Source organism: Dromaius novaehollandiae, unplaced genomic scaffold, assembly GCF_036370855.1.
Source record: "Dromaius novaehollandiae isolate bDroNov1 unplaced genomic scaffold, bDroNov1.hap1 HAP1_SCAFFOLD_30, whole genome shotgun sequence".
NCBI classification, from domain to species: domain Eukaryota; kingdom Metazoa; phylum Chordata; class Aves; order Casuariiformes; family Dromaiidae; genus Dromaius; species Dromaius novaehollandiae.
In genome coordinates, this window is record NW_026991333.1 from 3,117,483 (window position 1) to 3,136,144 (window position 18,662).

Here is an 18,662-nt window from a genome sequence, read left to right on the forward strand (position 1 = left end):
AAAGAGGGAGGAAGGGAGAGAGGGAAGAAGGGGAAGGAAAGAGGGAGGAAAGGAGAGAGAGAGGGGAGGGAAGGAGGAGAGAGAGCTTTCTCTCCCTGTTTTTAGTGCAGGGAGGAGGGAAGAGGGAAGGAGGGAGAGGTGGAAGGAAGGAGAGAGGGAAGGAAAAGGAACAGAGAGAAGGAGAGAGGCAGGGAGGGAGGGGAGGAGCAGAGGAGGCCAGGGCAGCCCTGGGGGCACACAATTGCTCCTTTGCTCTTCTCCAGGGATGTCCCTGCTCCCGGGAGAGTCTTTCCCCAGGGAAGTGCATGGGTGCTGCCTGCCCAGCCATTCCTGGATCCAACCCTGTGCTCCTCATGGGGCTCCGAGCTGGCAGTGCTGCTCAGCAGAGCAAGTGGGCTGTGGTGCCCTGGGGCCACAGGGTGACTCCTCACTGGTCGTAGTTTTGCGTGTTGGATGCAGACCCAGCTGGATGGGCATCATTGCACCTGGTGATCCCCTACCGAGACATCTGTTGCCCTGTGGCCATGGATGATGCTCTGAGCAATCACAGGGCATTTCAAATGGCTCAGGCTGTGTTCAGGCGTGTCGCCAGATCCAGCCCATGGCTTCTCATTGAAGGTGACATGGACCACTCTGCAGGCTACCTTCCCTGGGCCTCCTGGGTCCCAGCTGCCTCTAGTGGGATTGCAGAGCTCTCACTAGCCAGGACATTCACTGCTTTAGCCCTTTCCCTCTGGATGACTCCACTGGATTTTGTGAAGCTCCATTCACTGCCCACCCCTAAGCACGTGGTGCCCTTGGGGATGCCCTGTGCTCTCCTGATGGATCCATACTCCCTTCGAGAAGGACAAGCACTGGTGTCCAGCCATGTCATATGGGAAACACCACTTGACCATTCACGATCTCCAGGAGCACTGGGCACCCACAAGTGAGAGCTGAATCCAGCCCTCATTCCCTAACACAGCACCTCTAAGCTCATTGCCTTGAGCCCAGGGAGAGCCCCAGAAAAGCACCAGGCCCTTTCAGGGGGAAAGTCCTTGAGCACATCCTTGGCTCCAGCTTTTGAAGGAGAGCCCAAGCTTCAAGCACTGCACTGGGGAAATCCCATTTATTACAGAGAGGACAGCTGTGACACAATGAGAGACACATTTACAGAAGACCTCTGGGTCAGGCAGACTGGGTTCATGGCTGTAAGGAAGTGGGATGAATTCCAACACTTCTGCACAAACATGATGATCACAGCAAGAATGCCCAAAGCACAAGACTTGTCTGAGGTACTTAGAAACCGCCTGTGAAGAGGGATGGGCAGCTCATTGCTGCTGCACGAAAACCAGGAGAATCAGTTTCTTCAGGGCATCCCTGAGCTCCCTGTTCCTCATGCTGTAGATGAGGGGGTTCACTGCTGGAGGCACCACCGAGTACAAAACAGCCACCACCAGATCCAGAGACGGGGAAGAGAGGGAGGGGGGCTTCAGGTAGGCAAATATGACAGTGCTGACAAACAGGGAGACCACGGCCAGGTGAGGGAGGCACATGGAGAGGGCTTTGTGCTGGCCCTGCTCAGAGGGGATCCTCAGCACAGCAGTGAAGATCTGCACATAGGACACCACAATGAAGATGAAACACCCAAAGCCTAAACAAACAGTAATCACAAGCACCCCAAGTTCCCTGAGGTAGGAGTCTGAGCAGGAGAGCTTGAGGATCCGGGGAACTTCACAGAAGAACTGGCCCAGGGCATTGCCATGGCAGAATGTTACTCCAAATGTGGTCCCAGTGTGCAGCACCGCACTGAGAAACCCACTGGCCCAGGCAGCTGCTGCCATTTTGACACACACTCTGCTGCCCATGATGGTCCCATAGTGCAGGGGTTTGCATATGGCAACATAGTGATCATAGGCCATGACTGTGAGAAGACAATACTCAGCCAAAACAAAAAAGGCAAAAAAAAAAGAGTTGGGCAGCACATCCTGAGTAGGAAATGGCCCTGGTGTCCCACAGAGAATTGGCCATGGATTTGGGGACAGTGGTGGAGATGGTGCCAAGGTCAAGGAGGGAGAGGTTGAGGAGGAAGAAGTACATGGGGGTGTGGAGGCAGTGGTCGCAGGCTACGGCTGTGATGATGAGGATGTTGCCCAGGAGGGCAGCCAGGTAGATGTGTCAGCCTTGCCTGCAGTGGCCATGAGACAGTGGAGTTCCAGATCCTGAGTGATATGAGGAGGAAGAGTAGCAGAGCCCACACTCTGGATGTCAGAGGAGCAGACTTGGACCTACTGGTAGAGGGATCCTGTGGTAGGTAAGTCTGAAGGACAGAAGAAGTCAAGAAAGGTGGCAGGTCTTTAAGGACAGCATCCTCTAAGCTCAAGAATGGCCCATACTGATGTCCAGGAGAGCAAGCAGAGATCTCAGGAGACAGAGTGGCTGAACAGGGAACTCACAACTGAACAACAGGACAAAAAGGCAGCACAGGGATGGGGAACAGAAAGCAGGGAGAGGCTGCAAAGCAGGAAGTGAGAAATGCTGTCCAGGGAAGTAGGGAAGCTGTTAGCAAAACCTAAGCGCCTTTAGGACTGAGGCTACAAGGAATGTCAAGGGCAAAAAGATGATCTGCTATTGCTTCAGTAACAGTGAAAGCCTGAACAAGGATAACGTGGTCCCATTCCTGACTGGGGCAGGCAATCTGGTAACAGCAGAGGTAGATGGGTCTGGGGAACTCAATCCCTTGGCTTCAGCCCCCACCAGCAAGGTCTCCCAGGCCATTGTGCCTAGAGTCAGGAGTCCTGAGGAGAAAAACAACCAGCAGGGCCTGAGGACTGAGGCAGGAATTATTGGTACGTGTACAGGATTGGATGGGCTGCAGCTGAGGATGCTGAGAGAGCTGGCCTCTATCTCGCAAGGCCACTCTCTGTCATCTTGGAAAGGTGTGGAGACTCAGGGAGGACCCAATGACTGGAGAAGGGCAAATGTTACATTCCTCTTCCACAAAGGCCACAAGCACAACCTGGGCAACTACAGGCCGTTCAGACTCACTTTGATGAGGAGAGCGTCATGCAGCGAGCCCCCTCTGATCACATTTCCAGGTAAAGGAAGGAGAATGAGGTGCCTGGGAAGAGTCAGCACAGATTTCCTGAGAGGAAATCATGCCTCACCAACGTGATGGCTTTCTATGTTAAAAGAACTCTATTTATGGACAAACAGAGAGCAGTGAATGTCAGTTACCTCAACTTTCAGAAGGCTTTTGACACTTTCTCCCACAGTATACTTGCACACAAACGAGGCCTCTATGGTCTGAGTGGCTGGACAAGCAAATGGTCAAAGAACTGCCAACATAGTTGGATGATGGGGCTCCTCTCGCTGCTGAAACAGTGCTGATTAGGGGGGGTCTGGACTATCTCGGGGTCCAGATCATATTCCCTTTGTCTGGACCTTGGGAAATAACACCTACTATCACTGCTGGGGCAGTACTGATTTGTCAGGGCCTTGAGAGACAAGGGCAGGACCCGAAGAATGAAGACATATCCACCAGCAGAAACCGCAACAGTAAACAACCTATCGAGGGACCCAATAGGGAGCAGGAGACCCCAGACCTAAATATTACTATTGGTCCAAACTACTGTGTGAAGGGTGGAGAGCTTAGATTGGAAAGTATCATTGCCCAGGGATTTCTTTGTTCGGGGTCCCTCTTTGGAGGCACCCAGCCTGAGCTGTAATTCGAACGGAGTCAGCAGAACATCACTGGACTCGGACTGGTGGTAGCCAGCTCTTTCTCTCCTTTTCCAGCTTTCTCTATCTTTTCCCCTTACCCTTGTCCCCCTCTTCCCTTCGCCTCTCCTTCGCCTTTCCCCACCTTTTCTCCCCACTTTGTGGAAAATAATGTTAAACGGTTGTACGATATTTGACCGGTTTTAGCGTCTTAATCTCGTCCTTGGGATCGTAACGAAACCCCCCCGATATTGGATCGGGACAAGGGATGGGGTTGGATTTTAAATTCTGCGCCCCGATTGCTACATGAGCAAACTGTAAACCCTGACTGATAAAGAGTGAGCCCCACAAAAGAAAGGAATAACCCGTAACTCCTGGGTGAGAGACCCTCAGCAGCAAGCTAAACAATCAACCTTAAGTGAAAAATTCCAAACCCTCAGCTTTAAGCAACAAGCACCAAAGCACCCAAAGCTGTTTCCAGAGCATGGAAACAGTCAAGAGAAGCCAAGGAGTTTTGCCCGCAGCTTAGGAAGTTTTCCCTTCCTTTAGAAGTACAGCAGAACAGGAAGACAAGCACCAGAATTGCATTACAGTTGCTGTTTAGAGGCTTGGTTTTAGCCACCATTCAAATGTGAGCATGTGCAAGCATCACTCCACGGGACTGCACTAAGCTGCACTTGCACTGAACCTACCTGAAAGCCTGCAAGCACTAATTCATCTCTGGGTCAGGCAATTAGTATGTTTGGTCCTCTCAGCTCCATGGGCAAACAGCCACAGCCAGCGGCGCCAGTGACCACGGCTAGGGGACGAACGCCTCGCACCTCCCAGCCCCACTCGCGTACGATGCAGCCCAGGACTTAGCCGTGTCCACGCCGCAAGTCAGAGCTCATCCTCCACAGCCGGCCGCACATCTCCGCAGAGCTCCCAGCTGCGACGAGGCTCCTTCGACTGCCCGACTGGGCTTCAGCACCTGCAAAGAGGCCAGAGCGGTTACCGAGAGGCCGGGCAACTGCACGGCCCTCCTACTAGAGCTGCTCCCTAGTCCAAGGCCCGTGATTGTTCCCACAGTCGTGACCGACCCTCCCGTGCTGCTTCAGTCACCCTCTCTGGCACTGCTTCATCGCAAAGATGTCAGAGCGGCTCTCACGCACAGGCAGGCTCGCTCAGGCACCTGGCCACCTCCAGCCTTCGCTAGATGGTCCTCTGCAGGGAAACTGCCTCTGACGGACACTCTCAGAAAGCACTGTCCAGCCAAGGCAGGATAAAAACTGAGGCCTCCAAAAACTCCAGACTCCAGAGAGACGGAGCTGATGGGTTATGGTAGGTTGTGGTTTTGCTGTGTACTCTGGCGCTGTTGCTCGTACACACGTAACCCCATTTCTCTGCTATAGCAAAGTTACTTTTGTAGCTGGCTCCTAAAAGGAACCGTAACTTGCGACAGCAAAAATCCCGTCTGACGGCAGTGGTAACCGGTAGCTTTTCGCGGCAGCATATAGTTGTTGCCTGAGGTTCCGAACACCTAGGATTAACACAATCTATAAATACAAAAATACTGCCGCTACAGAGTGTAAAGCCAAGCCAAGATTTCTGCAACCGAAAAAGAAAAACCTCTTTGCGTCTGACAGAACGAGCCGTACGCACCAGTGCCTGTAGCTCAAGGCTAGCGACCCCTCCCGGGCGACGCTCTTCTGGCAGGCTGCGGATCCGAACTCCTCCCGTCCTGCCTAAGAGTCTCCGCTGGGACACGACGACTTTGCCAGCCAGCGCCTGTTGATGGAGGCAGAGTAAAATCCATCGCCCTGCAAAAGTACAGAGCAAAGAAAGAAGAAAAAAAAAAATCAAAGCTCTGCAGAAAATCGTAAGAATCCAAAGCTGTCTGCAAGCACAAAAGCAGATCTAATACGCACACGAGCAAGGTAAACGAGAATACACGAGCCACGAATACCGCTTCCCCCAGCCCCTGGTTTGGAAGCTATGGCGACAGTCAGGCTTGCCGTGACAGGGAAGTTAGACTAAGCAGCCGCTAGAGATTAATCTTTCAGAAACCTTCTGCGTCCGCATCTCTGGCACAACCGTGCTCTGCCCCTCCATCCATTCAGGCACACGCCAGAAGATCCACTGCTTGTAACACTTGCACAGTAACCACCCCTCTGCCCCCGCTCGTTAAGATCAGCGCCCGCTGTGCCACCTGGATAGAGGATACTCTGCTGTCTCTTCATTTCCCTGATGTTACTACTTTAGAAGGAACTGAACAGATTGGATTGCCCCTGTGCGATCAAAGCTAAAAGTCTCAAAGACGCTTATCAGCCCAGATTGCTGCTAAACAGTCTTTCTCACAGCCAGAGAATTTTTGTTCTGGCCCCAAAGGGGACGTAAGGGTGAGGCTACTGGCACTCACTTTCCTTTACCGCCATTTTCTAGCGGTGCTGCTCCCACAGAGTCAGCAGATGCGGAAAGCATTACCGAAAAAGGCTTTCCTTGTCCTGGGAATTTGAGGGCAGCAGGTTTTACAGCCACTTCTCCCAGTTCAGTGAAAGCAGCGTCACGTTCCGTGTCCCAGCTCCATTCATGACTCCCTCCCAGTACTTTCCACCACGGTCTGCTGATACCGGCAAAGCCACGTTAACGCTGCTGGAGGAAATTAAATCTTCCTAAAATTGCTCCAAGTTGGAACTGATGAGAAGGAGCCTTAATTCCACAAGGCTTTAACCCTTCTTCTATCCACCGTCTTCCTGTTTCCCCAAATACCATTGCCAGGTAACTAACCCGGGGCTCACACTCATCGAGCCTTCCTGAAATTGATCTCTTAGTTTTACACTTCAGACACTTCTCTCTCGCTCCCTTCCTCTTCAGTAAATCTGGTCACTTGACTACCAGTCCCCTAAGACAATAATTTGCTGTCTCGCAGCTCTTAAAAGTATGATGCTTCACAGACACGTAAAGTCACACGCAGAGATGAATGTACGCAGCATACGTCTCGTAATGCGTACAGACCTTCCGTTATATGTTGGTGATCTATTATTCCAATCACTATTAACAGCGATCCTTCCTCGCCAGGAGGAACAGGCTTTCCCTTTTTCTAGCAGAGGGAGACAGCTTTCACTTGGCTCCATTTGATTTTATTACTTCAGCTTGCTTATATTCATATATAGTCTCTTCAACTTCAGCCACGGCAATTAATCTAAAAAAGTAAGTATTACATCTTTTCCTTTCCATAGCTGCATGGACGATAACAAAACAAAAGAGAAACAGCCAAAGCAAAGCTAAGGCACATACAGGTAACAGCAGCCACAGGGTAGGAATGGGTTACTTAGTCCTCAGCGCTGCCTCTGGGAGGCCGAAATAATGACTAACAGTCATTATCGATAGTTACCTTAGTTACCCGTGCCAGAACGCCACCTCCTGTAGCAGTTCCTGGTGATATCGAGGGTCCACTGCATTTTGGCTTCCTTGTCTCATCCCGTCCCTTCGGTATTAATCACAAGAAAATGCTTGTCCGTCTCTTCTCTTTGTCAGCATTTGCTGTCCTTGGTGCCATCTCTGTAAGAAAGCGATAAACTCGCGTTTTACTTTCAGGGAAACACTTAGGTTTACGCATGATCTTTTTCTCTTTACCCTGTTTTCTCCCCCCCCTCCCTTTTTTTTTCCTTCTTTCCCTTAAAGGAAAGATATTAATACGGCACGTTACATCATATGTTACAGGGTAAACAGTCTGGAAACGTTACATACAGCAATTAGGGCTAGGTTATTAGGCAGGCGGGCACATCGCCTAATACTTACCTAACGCCATCTTCCATGAAACCTTATTTTTATTCTGCTTCGGTATTACTGTGACTGTTCTCAAACCCTTGTAGACGCGCACTTAACCGACAACACTCTCGATCTTTAACTACGTGGAAGAACGATAGCCCTTGATTTGCCCGTCTCCGTTTCAAACCTATTACCTTTTCGAGACAGCGCCTAGATTCCTCTTACGCTCGGATGCTGGCCTCACAGGCGACGACCAAAACGAACAACCGGATCCCCAGGTCTCGCTGCTTCTCTTCGAGATGTCCCCCTTCGGTGGACTACCCTGCCAAACAAACCAAAAAGACTGCCGAGGCCGCGAGGGTATCAGGTGTTTGGACCACTTCTCCGAGGCTTTCGGGGTGATTGACGTAACCGCTTCGCTTCACGTTACTCACAGCTACCTTCATCGAGTACTTAGGGCTAAACCTGTTCCTATTTGCAGAGGGGCTTGTTGCTTGTTTAAACTTGACATATAGTCCACAACCTGCTCTGCGTGCTCCCTAGTCCCTTCTGCTTTTGCAACACTTGTGGTAATTCAAGGTGGTAATTAAGAGTCCCCATTGTCCCACAGGCTGGAGCAAGACATTGCTGCTGCTCTGAGGAGGTGCCTAAAAGCCACGCTGTTTTCTGTAGCGTCACTGGGGCTTCCCAGAGCCCATTGCTGTTCTCTTTGGCTTTTCCCGAGCCTTTTAGGTTTTTTAGGCTATTCCTTAGCCCACCATTTCATGGCAATGTTCTCCTTAAACATTGTGCACAGCACGATTATCCCAGATCAGCCACATCGTGTACGTACAGAGGCTTCTCAGAGGCGGCTCAGAAGAAAAGAGAGAAAAACCTCTTTGTCATCTGTGCATCCACCCGTCAACACCCTTCACCAGGAAGCGCTGTAAACTCCCGGTTCCCTAAAGCGGGACTGAGTCGAGGCGGAGACGCAGATCACATCCCATCTTTGTTAGAATGCCTCACTGCTGCGGGGACCAGGCCTGGGAGTGGCTTTAGGAATGTTTGGGGCTTTGGACAGAGTGCAGGGGAAGGTCTGGAGTCAGTGACAACGTTGCGGCAGGGCTCAGAGGCATTGTGGGGCCTGTGCGGGTGTTGCAGCAGGATTTATGGGTGGTTTAATGGCTTTGGGGGGGGCTGGTTGCAGGAAGGGTGGGACTCTGCGGGGCCCTCGGGGTGGGGGTGCCATCCCAGATGCGTAGGGAGCGCACAGGGGTGCCCCACGTGGCTGTCAGCTCGGCGGGAGGAGCCACCGGTCTCCCACCCCACCAGATGGGGGTGGGGGGGGAGGGGAGAGGAGGAGGAGGGATCTAGGAGCTCGCACAGAACGCCAGAGGAGGCAGCAGGGAACTCACCAAGGGCCCCGCATCCCAGAAGAGCTGCCAAGGAACCCGCGTCCCAGACGAGAGGAGCCATCAGGCTGCCGTGCCGCTGCTGGACACATCCAGACCCCCGCGCAGACACCCCCCCACACACTCCTCCAGGCTGCGTCCGCAGGGGCGAGCGCACGCCCTGGCCCGCGCTGGGGAGCAACCGCGGCCCTACAGGCGACACACGCAAAAGGGAGAGTCAGAGCCGCGCTCCGGCAGACCCGGCGCGGCGCGGCGCAGCGCGGAGCCAGGCCCGACCCCTCCCCCCGCCCCGCCGCCTCCACGCAGCGACGGCCCCACCAGCCAGGACACAGCCCGACGCCCGCGGCCACCCAAAAGTACACCCTCGCCTCACCAGGGCCCCCACATGCTCGACTCCAGGCGGCCTCTGCCCTCGCCCGCCGCCGCCCAGCCAAAACACCCGCCCTGCTCGCCGCCATCGCGCTCCCTGCTGCCGCGCATGCGCCGCCGGCCGCCAAGTGCGCGCAGCCGCACCGCGCACGGGCTGGCTACGGGCCGCGCGGGAGGGGCGGGGGGGAGCGGCAGCGGCAGCGGCAGGGAGGCGAGACCCGCAATGGCGCCCTCGCGTGGTCGCAGCGCCGCGCTGCAGCCGGCCGGCTCCCGCGGGCGACCCCGGCGCTCAGGCCGAGCAGCGAGCGCCCCGAGGCTGCTCTGCCCGCGCCCGAGAGAGCGGCGGGGATCCGCGAGCAGGCGCCGGGGCTGCGCCGGGGAGGGAGTGCCGCGGAGCAGCTCCGAGACGGCACTGCCCGTCCCCGCGCCCCCAGGAAGCACCGAGAAGGAAAAGCCCTCTCGGGAAAAGCGCTCCCGGTCCGTGAGCACCGGGCAGGGGGCACGAGCGCGGCCCCTTCGCTTACCCGTCCCCGAGAGAGCGGAGAGTAGCGGCGAACGCGGCGACCGGCAGCGCACACGTGTGCGCCGGCTGCCTGCACTGCTCTTCGCACGCAGCGGTGGCCGGCGGCGGCTGCAGTGCTGCCTTGTCGGCACGCGAGGACAGCGGTGAGCGGGGCGGAACGCAGTGCGCGTGCGCAACGCCGCTGAGCGTGCGGTGCCGCTTTTCAGACCCGCGATGGCAGCAGTGAGCGCGGCGGAACGCAATGCGCATGCGCGCTCCCTTTCGCTGCAGTACCGCCTTCTCCCCAGGGTCAGGGTCCACTCAATAAACAAAATGGTGTGATAAATGTTGTAATCTGCTCCAAGTGCCTTCGTATAAGAGAACGACATCAAAATGAGGTATTGTTGCATTTAGTCTCCACTACATTTGCTACCCCAGCACCACGGACTTGCTTTAAAGGATCAGTGACGTACGCGGTCTGGCAGTAATTAATATGCACGGAATGAATATGCACTCGATCAAGTAGGAGTGTTCATAAAAAGCTTTGCCAGGGCGTCGCTAGGTAACAAACCTAGACAAGCAGCTATTTGCCCTGATCCTTCGGCTTACGTTTCTTCTACTGGATGTAGTCAAACGTACCTGAACGCAGTGGCCTTGCGAGGCAGTGACACGGTGTCCGTGGGGTGGCTGTTCCAGGGTCTCTCGGGCTGTTGCAGGGTCCTCGGACAGCAACGGTGCTGGTCGACTTTCCCCTGCGCTGCACAGCAGGACAGCTCCGCACCGTGCCCTCCCAGCACCGCCGCTCCTCCCAGCGGCTGCCTAACTGGCCCCAGTCCTGAGCAAAGCTACGACTCCCAGGAGCCCGCAGCGCCCCTCATTCTCTCCCTGGCCTCTCCATTTCCAAGAGGGACAGCCCCAGCCCCCAGGGACAACCGTGCCCGGTCACACTGCTGTCCGAAAAGCGGATTCGTTGCCCCGTGTGCACTAAGCCAATAATTACACACTCAGGAGAGACATTTGCTTATTTATTTCGGAGCTGCGCAAGCCTGGCTGCTCGGTGGTTTCCCACAAATCAAGCACACCCCCCCAACTTTTCAAGTAGCATTTATACAAACAAGTTGCCAGATTTGCAATTTTCCCTTTTACACTGATTGGTTAGTGATTTCTTCATTCCCCGGGTCCCACCCCTGTCTCTCATGGTCCTGATGAGGGGAGATAGTAATTCCAGCAATTAACACTGCCCAGCAGGGACAGTAGGTGTTATCTCCCAAGGTCCTGACGAGGGGCAGATAGTCCAGACCCCTTAACTAACTTTGTTTCAGCAGCGAGAGGAGGCTTTGCTTCCCAAGGTCCTGGCGCCCAAGCAGGCCTTATTTCAAAGCCTTGACATCCTCCCTTTCAGAGTGTGGGGCACAGGAATGCAGACTGCTTGTAACTCCCTTATCTTTCCAGCCTGCACCAGCTCTGGGGCACTTTCTTACTGAACTAGGAGTGCGGCCTAAGGCTTCAGCCAATTTAGCTACTCATGCTAAGCAAGTGTGCGGCCTAAAGCTTCAGCAAATTCATGCTAAGCAAGTTTTATCTAAGTGGCTACCTCTAGACAGCTTCAGACTTAATGCTTCTTTTTAGAAAAGAGAGATAGAAGTTATGCTAATCGACCTGGTTCAAACATTCTTTCTGAGCTTCCCAGGGTTGTCTTGTAACAATTCCCCCCTTTGAGACTTACATGATCATTTTCACATTAGTCTCCCTCTTTTAAAATTTTTCCCTTATTAACTTGGTACAACATCTAGAAATGCATTGAATCACTACATAAACACATACAAAAACTAATAACACTATCCCCCAAATTGTTAAACACTTTTTAACCCATGAGCTTACCTCAGGGAACCAGGAAGTCAACCATTTCCATGTTTCTTCAAATCCAAAAGAGCTATCATCTTTCTGAACCCCATGTAAGATTTCAGTCTGCTTCCAGATTTCACTGAGATCGGTAGAAATTCTCCCGCTTTGATCCACATATACCACAGCAACTAGTATTTATTACTGTACATACTCCTCCCTGAGATGCCAAGAACATATCTAGAGGGATTCTGTTTTGGGTGGTTATTTTAGCAATTTCTGAAACCTCCTCTTGTAAAGCTACAATGGCATCAGAGGTTTTATTCCCTATTTGCTCAATAACTGCTGAAAGATTTACTCTTGCTTTTTCAAGTTCACTCACTCCCACTTGTGGAAACAGCCACCTTGCGAATGAATGAAACCAAGTAGGTCGACCTATTAAAGGATCATTGACCCTCTTTTGTCTCCTCATGAATGTTCTTAAACACCATTTTTGATCTTTATTACTCAATTCTTTTGTTACAGTAATATTAGGGATGCTTGCCCCTAAAGTACCTGTCCCTGACCAATTAGGAGGTAGCACTTTTCGTGCCTTGTTCCCACACAACCAATACCATCCACTACCTTTTGGAACACGCCATCCATTGAGCTCCTTACTTGGCCACTTATAACCTATTTCGGATACCCGAGAGCAATCTTCATAACTTCCTACCTTAATGGCTCCAGTACAGTTGATCAGCTGTTTTCCGTAAAGTAGAGTTTTCTCCCAACATTTATTACTCTTATGACATCTTTGGATACATTGATAATAATCTCCTGTCACACTCTGGACTTCCCATTCCTGTTCTGTTGTTTCATCATATTTCATTTGAGCACTATCATTTCTTATCTGTTTTATAAATTCCATAAAGGAAAAATTAAGAGGCACTCCAGGTAGCGGGAAGCCCTTGTTGGAATGTTCAGGGAAGTGGGTACACACCCAACAATCCTGTTATGGAAATTAGGCTTGTCGGCCACCATAACAGGGCCCGACCCTAGGTTCCTGCAGAAAAGTTCAGAGCCAAATCAAAGCAAATTAAATAATTAAATTTTAATGACATGCGTGCAGTAATTACAACTCGAGCTGGGTGCCTCCGAAGAGGGACCCCAAACAAAGAAATCCCGGGGCAATTACACTTTCCAATCTAAGCTCTCCACCCCTCACGCGGTAGTTTGGACCAATAGTCATATTTAGGTCTGGGGTCTCCTGCTCCTTATTGGGTCTCATCACTGTCCCTAGGTAGGCTGTTTATCTTTACTGGTGCAGTTTCTGCTGGTGGATGTGTCTTCATTCTTCGGGTCCTGCCCTTGTCTCTCAAGGCCCTGACAAAGAGGTGCTGTTCCAGCAATTAGCACTGCCCCAGCAGGGACGGTAGGTGTTGTCTCCCAAGGTCCTGACGAAGGGGGTATAATCCAGACCCCGAGATAGTCCAGACCCCCTAATTAACACTGTTTCAGCAAGGAGAGGAGGCTTTGTTTCCCAGGGTCCTGGCGCCCAAGTAGGCCTATTTCAAAGCCTGGACATCCTCCCTTTCGGAGTGTGAAGCACAGGAATGCAGACTGCTTGTAACTCCCTTATCATTCCAGTTTGAACCAGCTCTCAGGCCCTTTTCTTACTGAACTAGGTAAAAGTTCATTATTTTATCTAAGTGCGGCCTAAGGCTTCAGCAAATTTAGCTACTCATGCTAAGCAAGTTTTATATAAGTTGTGCTAAGCAGCTACCTCTGGACAGTTTCAGCTCAATATTCTTTAACAGTCCCCCCCTCTTTTTTATTAAGCATCCCTGCTAATACTTTAAATGGAGTTCTCGAAACCTTTGGAGGCGTACTATCACTTTCTATAATCTTAGGTATAATATGATCGTAAGTAATAGGCATAACACAGTTAAACTTTACACAGTTACTACTCCATGCAACACGTGATTATAAATCCCTGTTGCAGTTGGTGAGCAGGTGACCATCCGAGGAGAGTTTCCCAGCCATGATCATGATGTTCTCCGTCCCTTTTTACCCTTTCCAAGACGTGGTGTATCTCTTCCGCATCATGATGAACAGTGATTAGAGTTTTCTGTCCACTGCTTTGGATGCGTTCTAGCAGTCGACGCAGGTCATCATGTTGTAGTAGTTTCTTCACCAGTGTGAGATTCATTCCAGTGGGGGCAGGTAGTAAATTTTGAATTGTGTAATTAGATTGTAACAATTGATAAGACGTAATAGGAGCCGAATAATTAAAATCACATCCCATGATTCTGGTAAAGTTACAAATACAAATACTTGAGTGATTACTTGTATCTACAACAATGCCATCTATGAATGTAAGATTACAAAGTGTTCTTACACATACACATCCTTTTTTAACATACACAAGTACAGTTCAACTGTAACAGCAAAATAAGAACATAGTATGACAGTATATGGCCTGTTCCGTTTAGGTTTTAACTTGGATTTTTGTGAAAATACTTTAACTAAAACTTCATCCCCAGGCTGTATATCAGGCACCTGTATTTCAGGTGGTGTGGATTGATATCATTGAGCATATATATATATATATTTTCTAAGATTTTCAAACCTTTTTTGAATACTTAGAACATACTGGGCTAGTTGTTCATCTCCATCTAACAGGCTGGTCTTAGCTGGAATAACAAGTGCTTAGTATAGCTAAATGTCTCCCGAAGAGAATTTCTGCTGGTGTTAGTCCTATGGGTTGCTGTGGGTGAACTAAATTTTGGTCTCAAAGTTTTGCAGTGCGCCTTATGCTGATCAGGCTGTGCACCCCTCCTCCGGCCGGACCGAGCTGGGACTTAAACCCAGTCTAACCCTGGGGATGGGACTCCTACCTGTCCCCCTGGGGATGGGACTCGCGCCCGTCCCCCTGGTACGCCTTACGGTGGCCAGTCCGCGTACCCCCTTCAGTGCACTGTTACCAGAGCACAATTTAGAATTTAGGCGGGAGTTTAAGACTCACTCTCAGTGCCCCTCGCTGCCAAAGATCCCAGGTGAACTCACCCGATGGCGCCAGATGATCGTTTGGAGAGGAGAGGCCCGACAGTGGTCACCTAGGGTCCCACCTGGGGTGCCAAACTGTTATGGAAATTAGGCTTGTCGGCCACCATAACAGGGCTCGACCCTAGGTTCCCGCAGAAAAGTTCAGAGTCAAATCAAAACAAATCAGATAATTAAATTTTAATGACGCATGTGCAGTAATTACAGCTCGAGCTGGGTGCCTCCAAAGGGGGACCCTAACATAAACAAATCCTGGGTAATTATAGTTTTTTCGACTTACATTTCCCACCCCTCACGCGGTAGTTAGACCAATGGTAATTTTTTGGTCTGGGGTCTCCTGCTCCTCATTGGGTCTCATCGTCATTCTGAGGTAAGCTGTTTTTCTCCTTAGTTTTGTTTTTTGCAGTCTCTGATGACGGTTGTACTTCTGTTTTGTTGGGTCTGGCAGTTGTCTCCCAAGGTCTTATTTTCCCAATTGTTTTGGCATCTTCCCTCTTGGAGTCGGTGACACAGGTGCGCAGACTGCGTGTGGCTTCCTTATTTTCCCAGCCCGAACAAGCTCTGAGGCACTATTTTTTATTAAACTGAGTAAAGATTCGTTACTTTTCCCACGCTCGGCCTAAGGCTTCAGCAAATCTAGCCACTCATGCTAAGCAGGTTTTATAGAAGTTGTGCTAAGCAGCCATTTCTAGACAGTTTCAATTCACTATTCTTTAGCAGTTTCCCCCCTTTGTTTTTATGAAGCATCCCTGCTAATATTTTAAACAGAGTTCTCGAAGCCTTTCAAGGCGTACTATCACTTTCCATAATCTTATGTATAATATGATCGTAAGCAATAGGCAGAACACAGTTAAACTGAACACAACTACTACTGGGTGCAATACATGATTATAAATCCCTCTTGCAGTTGGTGACCACCCTAGAAGAGTTTCCCAGCCATGATGTTCTCCGTCCCTTTTTACCCTTTCTAAGATAAGATATATCTCTTTTGCATCAAGGTGAACAGTGATTAGAGTTTTCTGTCCACTGTTCCGGATGCGCTCTAGCAGTCGATGCAAATCATCATGTTGTAGTAGTTTCCTTACCAGGGTGAGATTCATCCCAATGGGGGTAGGTAGCAAATTTTGAATTAATGTATAATTGGATTGTAACAGTTGATAAGACGTGATAGGAGCTGAATAATTAAAATCACATCCTATGATTTTGGTAAAGTTACAAATACAAATATTTGAATGATTACTCATATCTACTACAATGCCATCTATAACTACAAGACTACAAAAGGTTCTCATACATACACACCCTCTCCCAATATATACAAGTATCGTTTCAGCTGTTTCATCAGGGTGTATTTCAAAATGACAAACATTTTGCTCAGTGTCGAGACAAATGTCTTGGGCTTTGACAGTATTACTTTCACAAATAAACCCTTGCTGTTCCCGTACAATACATGCGCTAACGTCCACAGTGTGGACAGTGGCACAGTGTAACAGCCATTTATTTCCATTTTGTTGGGCCCATACTCTATGTTCCAATGGATAGAGTATAGCTCCATTGTGATCTAATCCTAACGCATGACTGGATATATTGTATATGTTGAAGCATTGTGTATTGTTAAAACAAAGTCTGTGGCCTTAGTGTTGATAGGATCATAAGTAAAATTGACCAGATACCACCCGGATTGGAATTCCTTTTCAAATTCGGTCGCATTATCCCAAATTACCTTTCGAATTTCAGTGGGTAAAGTGCCCTCTTCCCCTTCCCTTATAATCGCTGCTTCCACAGTTGAGCTTGGATGCAACTGAGGGCCAGGAAAACATTAATTTGGGTTTCCCCAAGTGCATCTGCTATCAATTGGTGATCTTTTTCATTCATTTTTTCCCACTGAGGTAATATCTCGGATGAAAGCCATTGGTTAGTTCCTAATGCTAATAGAGAAGACCTCAATGGATGTTTTAATCTGTATAAGTCACTTGTTGTTGTGCTCAGTTTATTTACGAGTACTTCAGCATCTATACTGTTTAGGACTCCCAATCCTGTTCCTATGATACCGGTCACATCTCTCCTTGTTCGTTTTGGAGAGGTGAGGGTTCGCCTATGTAACCACACCGTCCATCCCACATAGGACGTACCTAAGAATGGTGAACAGGTTGGTTTGATTGTAGAGATATTAATTTGCATTAATAGCTCTACTCGTTTGAGAGACCATGATGGATTAAATAACACTCGTTGTTGGCCTGTATTTCTAATCACATACGGTCCAATTTCAAAGATTTGTGGGGATAAGGTTTTCTTACTCTTCATGGTAACAGAGTTATTTATATTGGTGGAAATAACTGTAGTCAGGGTAGGTATTGCTGTACTGGGCTCAATAATGTCTATTTTAAATTTAAATGATAGTCCCACATTGTGGTGAGCCCACAGACAAACTATAAAAACAGGTGGTTCTAAGGTAAAATTGTACCAACAATCCAGGTTTTCAGTGGCACAAATTTTCCTTTCTTTTTCATTTGATTTGATTTTAGTGAGAGAGATTTGAGTTGCCTTCTCATGGGTGGACCCGTTGATCATTCGACATCCTATCTTTATTTCCTTTCCTGTCCCTCCCAGGAGTTGGGGAAGCTGGTTAGTATTATCCCAGCTCCATTCATTTTCTGAGTATACTTCAGTTCCATGCATGACCAGGGTTGAGAGGTTTAAGTTTTTAGCAGAATTTAATCCCATACTTCCGGTATACTTAACACGGGCCTGGGACCATGGCCACTCTAAGGTTCTTTGACCACAGGTTAGGGAAAGTAGCATTGCCAGGGTTTGAAACAGCAACATGAGCATGGCACTTCTGCCTGCCATCCTGCATGGTGCAGTAAAGGGAAAGAGATTTGTGTTAGTGAGGTGAGTCTGAACAGATTACCCTGGGGAAGTCGTGTATCCCATCGAGCTTTATGTGGTTGTCTTCATTGTTCTGCTGCAACCTCTGCAGTGTTTGCTTCTTGGACTGCCACTCATTTCACGTGAGAGTGGTGAATCCAATTCTCTTTTCCTAGAATTTTAACAGCGTAGTAAGAACTTAACAATACAGTATAGGGTCCTTCCCATTTTGGTTCTAGTTTTGTTTTTCGCGAGAATACCTTTATCAATACTTTATCTCCAGGCTGTGTATCATGTGCCTGAATGTCTGATGGCACCGGCTGAAACCACTGAGCCTGATTTTGCAAGGCCTTAAACCGTTCCTGTAAGGCTAGTACATATTGTGTTACTCGTTCATCTCCGTCTAATAGGCTGGTCTTAGCAGGGATATAAGTCCCTGGTATCGCTAAATGTCTCCCAAAGAGAATTTCTGCTGGTGTTAGTCCTATGGGTTGCCGTGGAGAATTTCGAACATCCCATAGAGCTAAGTTTAATGCCTCTGGCCATTTTAGGCTAGCATGTGTGCATATTCTTGCTATTTTCTCTTTTAATGTTCTATTCATTCTTCCTACTTGTCCTGAAGATTGCGGATGATAAGGAGTATGTAGGTTTCTTCTTATTCCTAACGATTTACAGAACTGATTGATTATGCTTGCTGTAAAATGGGCACCCCTGTCTGAATCAATGGCTTCTGGGACCCCATACCTGGGTATGATTTCTTTCAGTAAGGCTTTTACCACTCCCCCTGTGTCGGCCTTTCTTGTTGGGAAAGCTCCTACCCAGCCTGATAACTGATCTACTATCACTAACAAGTGTTTGTATCCATAGACAGATGGCATATCCGCATAATCTATTTGCAGCTTCTGGAAAGGGAAGTAAGGCCATGGTCACCCCCCCTAAGTCTGAGCTTGGCTTGTTATTTGAAAACTTCTGGCAGGTCGGGCAGCTATTTGTTATTCTTTTAGCAGCCGCATAAATTCCTGGAGCAGCCCATACTTTCTGTACCTGGTTAGCTATTGCCTCGGCTCCCCCATGAGCTTTATCGTGAAACCACCTAGCTATAGTAATTAAATATTTTTTGGGTAGAATTGGTTTTTCCCCAATTGTCCATATTCCATCATCATTTTGTTTTGCTTCCCACTGCTCCCATTGTTTTTTCT

The 18,662-nt window shown here is 49.4% G+C and overlaps 1 protein-coding gene across 1 annotated transcript; it reads right to left on the reverse strand.

The window, feature by feature from the left end:
• Positions 1-1,089: 1,089 nt before the first annotated feature.
• LOC135325865 (olfactory receptor 14C36-like) lies at positions 1,090-8,754 on the reverse strand. Its single transcript, XM_064503831.1, has 4 exons — positions 7,644-8,754; positions 7,073-7,239; positions 5,341-5,498; positions 1,090-4,669 (listed from the first exon to the last, which is right to left on the reverse strand). Exon 4 carries the CDS (start codon positions 1,899-1,901, stop codon positions 1,311-1,313), a length of 591 nt encoding a protein of 196 aa, XP_064359901.1. The 5' UTR covers positions 1,902-4,669; positions 5,341-5,498; positions 7,073-7,239; positions 7,644-8,754; the 3' UTR covers positions 1,090-1,310.
• Between the last annotated feature and the right edge of the window lie 9,908 nt (positions 8,755-18,662).